This window comes from Lygodium microphyllum, chromosome 5 (assembly GCF_053477565.2).
Source record: "Lygodium microphyllum isolate KBCC chromosome 5, Lygodium_microphyllum_v1.1.10, whole genome shotgun sequence".
In the NCBI taxonomy this organism is placed as follows: domain Eukaryota; kingdom Viridiplantae; phylum Streptophyta; class Polypodiopsida; order Schizaeales; family Lygodiaceae; genus Lygodium; species Lygodium microphyllum.
In genome coordinates this window covers 108,941,614-108,946,629 of record NC_141139.1, presented here as the reverse complement: position 1 = coordinate 108,946,629, position 5,016 = coordinate 108,941,614, and the positions used below count along the sequence as shown (strand labels likewise).

The window sequence follows — 5,016 nt, the reverse complement described above, 5'->3', positions numbered from 1 at the left end:
TATTACTATTGCTAGCTTCTTGTCTTTATAGGAACGACATTCAACTTTGGGAAGACATCTAGGATTTCCAAACAAAACAATGGTTAGAACCAAGAACAATGAATTTCACAGGTTGTTTGTCCTTTAGAGAATAGCAGCTTGGCATCAATACCTCTATCAAGCCATCTAGTTGAGAGGGGAGTTCAATGGCAATACCATTCTCTACAAGTAAGAATCATCTACGATGATTATAGCCATCATCCACCGATATGATCATCTAATGCAACAAACACATCTCTAATAAGACCTTGATAATCATAAGCATCCCCAACAAATGGTGTCTATAGAGCAAGCTCTAATATGCTACCATCGATTTTGAGTGCCAAGGGACTAGTATTTCTCTAGAAGGGTAATGTTAAGCCTAAAAATTGAAGACGCTCTTGAGGTGTGCATTTCTCTCCCTAGAATAAGCTCTTGGCAAGGCGCTCGCCAATTCTTTGGCTCTTGCATTTTCTCGATTGCGCAAGTGGTTATTATCGAACTATAGAGTCTAGACGTGGGATGGATGGCTCGAAAACCCTAGACTTGCAAACCTTGCTCGCACACGTGATGAGAGCAAAGAACCCAACGGTAAGCTAAAACGCGTTCACGGGCCTAGGCCCCAGCCTATTGCCCGCGTTTTCTGTTCGGTCGTCTAGCTGGCCAGGCTGGGTGGCTGGCTGCACGGAAAAAGCTCTTTCTTCCAGCTGCGCCAGAGGACACGAAACAAACCGCTCACCTTCCTCTTCACTCTTTCCGATTCACGACATAGCTTCTCTCTCGTCGCGCCTCACACTACACAGCTCCTATACATACCCCTCTTTGCTCGATGTATACCGGGTTATTCATCCTTATCGATCTCTCACTCGTTCCACTGTGCACATACGCACAGCTCACACACACTCTCTCTACAGTCTCACATCCCCTCTTTCTCGTCCCCGCGCCCCGCCCCCTAGTCCGTCAAATCTTATAGCCTCTGATATCACACTCTGATCTCAGCGTCACACACGACGCAGGAAGAGAGATAGAGCGTCAGACACAACACAGGGAGGGAGAGAGAGTGAGCCTCCTGGTCAACATGCAGGCGCTGACACTCATAAGAGAATCTAAATCGTCCCCGTCGCTCCGGCCGGCCCAGCGGCATCTCTGCGACATCAATGTGGTCCTCGGCCCCTTATTCTTCTTCGTTCTCTCGACGACCATTAGTACAGTAGCTATAAGCGCGGCAGCTGCGGCGAGCAGCGGTAGCTTCGCGGAGAACTTCGCGGTGTCGCGGGCGCCGTCGAACGTGCGGTTCTCGCCGTCGGGAGGGGAGCTGCAGCTGGTGTTGGACCAGAACACAGGTAACTAGATATAATAAGTGGCTTATTGGCAGCAGCAGCCTATCACCTATGCTGATATTGTGTAGTGTTGGGTGTAACATTGGAGGAGAATGTCGAGTTATAGTAATTAGTGACTTGTGTGCAACTGTAGGCTCGGGGTTTGCCTCGAAGCAGAGCTACCTGTTCGGCAACATCGACATGCAGATCAAGCTGGTACCGGGGGACTCGGCGGGCACGGTGACAGCCTATTATGTAAGCTTTTATTCAATCTCCGACCTAAACGAACGATTGAGCTAGCTAGCATTTTAGATTACATGACTCGAATGCCGATGTTCGGGTTCAATACGTATAAATCAGCCTCATTCGTATTTACGGGCTGCAAAATGCAGCTGTCGTCGGAGACGTCCAACCACGACGAGTTGGACTTCGAGTTCCTGGGGAACTCGTCGGGGCAACCCTACGTGCTGCAGACGAACGTCTTCTCCAGCGGGGTGGGCGGGCGCGAGCAGCGGATCTACCTCTGGTTCGACCCCACCAAGGACTTCCACACCTACTCCGTTTCCTGGAGCAAGCAGCGCATCCTGTAAGCATCAACGCCAGCAAGCTGCTGCACTCGCCAGTACTTATCTTGTCACATGGAGGATATATGTCATTAGGACTCCCATCTAGCTCAATCAGTTTGGAAGCATTCTAAGCGTACGAAGATGATGTGAATGGTAGCTAATCTGTTCGTGCCGCGCGCTACAGGTTCCTGGTGGACGGAGTGCCCATCCGCGGCTTCGTCAACAGCGAGGCGGCTGGCGTACCCTACCTGAAGCAGCAGCCCCTCCGCGTCTTCTCCAGCATCTGGAACGGCGACAGCTGGGCCACGCAAGGGGGCCGGGTGAAGATCAATTGGGAGCACTCCCCCTTCGTCGCGTCCTACCGCAACTTCCAAGCCCGTGCCTGCATCGCCTCCCCGTCTTCTCCCGCTTCCATCTCCGCCTGTTCCTACAGCCCCGAGGCGATTAATTCCACCCCCGCAGGCGCAGCTGCGGCCTCCATCACAGCGTCTACGGGCTCCACCCCAAAGTCGTCCGCTCAGCTGATCAACAACAGGCTGGCGTGGGTGAAGAGGAAGCTGATGGTGTACGACTACTGCTCCGACCACGCCCGCTACCCCGTCGCACCGCCCGAATGCACGCGCCCGCTCTTCTGAGCCTCGATATACCCCCGAGTCTGCAATACATATTCAAACATTCGTTCACATCCACGGCCAATAACGCGTGGCAGCCTCCCATTCGAGACAGCCCCCGCCCCGCCCCCTTTCTCCTCGCGTACATTTAGAAAAGGATTCAATCGAAAAATATTTCCCTGCAATATCGCGCTTTACTGTCTGTGATTAAATGAGTGACTGCACCCGCCACATTTTCCTGATGCAACCAAGAACTTTGTATAGAAGGATATCTCCAAACAATTTCCGGACGCAACCAACATTTTTGCATGGAACGATACCTACAGTGAATTACAACAGCTTTGTGCCCACCTTTCTGTTCTACTGAATCTCGACAAAGTATTTGTGCAGTCTTAGACGCAGTCTGCCCCGCCCGCGAGAAGTTGGATGGGGTAGTCATCACATCACTAGCTGTGCCCTCATTTGGTAATAGATATTGGAATTATTTGTCATTGGTTGCGCGACTCCACATCACGCTATCCTTTGCGAAGATGAAACTAGGCGAGGCTTAAGAGAATAAAAAAAACTATCCTTGGTTGGCTTGGAGATCGATGCGTATGTTGGTAAAATACAACTACTCTTACAAATCATATCGTTGTTAAGAGTAGCTGGCCATTGAAATAGTATCATGCTAGTTAGTGGATGGCCTACCATCACAATCGTGTTCTCCTTCGGGTTGGTTTTGTTCTAGCACATTGCCAAATGCCAATCCCTTGACGTGGGGTAGGCGTTGGATGGCTCATTAATTTTTTGAAAAGATCGCTTTGAAGTTGACAAGAAAAGTATGATCAAGTGCATGAAAAGGTCACTTGATTTACTCGCCTTAGTCTTTGGCATCCCCCCCAAAAAAGTACACTAGTTTCGCACTACTAGTGGTGCTATTGACCCTAGTGGAGTGCTAAGTCTTGACATTCATTAGGTCCAAGGAGAAACTCATCTACATATGGGTGCAAAACATTTGCTCTAGTCGAATCCCAATGTTAAAGGTTAATATTCCATAAGGGTCAAAATGATTCAAATTTCAAAAAAGTACTTTTATTAATCATTAGATTAACAATGTAAGTATCATTCATAAAGTCAATATCAAAATCTTCAGTTGCTTCTTAAAGACATATAATCATTGCAAGATGCCATTTCTTTTGAAGGCCAGAATCAGATGACACTCTTAATAATCTATCAGAAATACCCTTGACAACTTTGATAAAAGCTGTCCTTAGAATAATATGCTACGTAGATCTTTGAGCCTTCCTTATCTCACTAAAATACTTTTGCATATAGTAAAACCTAGAATTTATTCTTCTCATTGGCTCAGAAGACTCACTTCCTTGAGCAAAAGAGGGTCTAGCTTGATCGGTTGGTTGGTTAGGTGCTCTAGGGGAGGTTGAAACCTTTGGCAATTAGAGAAGAGGAATGTCCACAGCAAGATCATAGGGTTGATCATTAACCACATGGACATTGCCTTAAGTAGGAGAAGACACAATCTTTGTACTTGATTACTTTGATTTCATAGCAGGAGACTGGGGAAAACTAAGGGTAGGAGGGATCTTAGGAGCAACAACCTTTGGAACCTCTAATTGCCATTAGAGGAGAGGAATGTCCAGCAAGATCATTGGGTTGATCATTAACCACATGAACATTGCCTTAAGTAGGAGGAGAAGACACAAACTCTGCACTTGATTACTTCGATTACATAGCAGGAGACTGGGGAAAACTAAGGGTAGGAGGGATCTTAAGAGCAATAGCCTTTGGAATCTCTAATGGCCTTGAATCTTGTCCATTATCCTTGCTCTCTATATAAACTTTCCTTGCTGTCTACTTTGTCCTTGCCATCAATGCCTTGAAAATGACAGAAAGAGCAGACAAAAAATATCTGACTGGGAGCATAGCAATGGATGATACGGTGTGAGAGTAACAATTGGAAACCTCTATAGGAGGCCTCTTCACATTGTTTCAAACAGCCTTTGGAACCTCTAATGGCCTTGAATCTTGTCCATTATCCTTGCTCTCTATATAAATTTTCCTTGCTGTCTACTTTGTCCTTGCCATGAATGCCTTGAAAATGACAGAAAGAGCAAACAAAAAATATTTGACTGGGAGCATAGCAATGGATGATACGGTGTGAGAGTAACAATCGGAAACCTCTATAGGAGGCCTCTTCACATTGTTTCATAGATGATTGATGCATGCCAATACAGTACGAAAGCAATTGATATGGGGTAAAGGCAACAATTGGAAAGCTACCTAGGAGACCTCTTCATGCCGTTTCGTAGATGATTGACAAGGCACATGCCAATATTACGAGAGAGAACAATAGTTGGGAACCTCAGTAGAAGGCCTCTTCGCACCGTTTCGTGGATGAGTAATAGACTTGGGCTGATACAAAATGACAAAGGCCGATATGGCATGACAGGCCGATACAACATGAGATGGAATAGTTGGGAGGCTCCATAGGAGACCTGCTTG

The 5,016-nt window shown here is 47.1% G+C and overlaps 1 protein-coding gene across 1 annotated transcript; it reads left to right on the top strand.

Moving 5' to 3' along the window:
- The first annotated feature begins 782 nt into the window (after positions 1-782).
- On the top strand, positions 783-2,694 carry LOC148036268 (putative xyloglucan endotransglucosylase/hydrolase protein 16). Its single transcript, XM_087678291.1, has 4 exons — positions 783-1,361; positions 1,492-1,592; positions 1,730-1,923; positions 2,088-2,694. Exons 1-4 carry the CDS (start codon positions 1,097-1,099, stop codon positions 2,536-2,538), a joined length of 1,011 nt encoding a protein of 336 aa, XP_087534417.1. The 5' UTR covers positions 783-1,096; the 3' UTR covers positions 2,539-2,694.
- Positions 2,695-5,016: the final 2,322 nt, after the last annotated feature.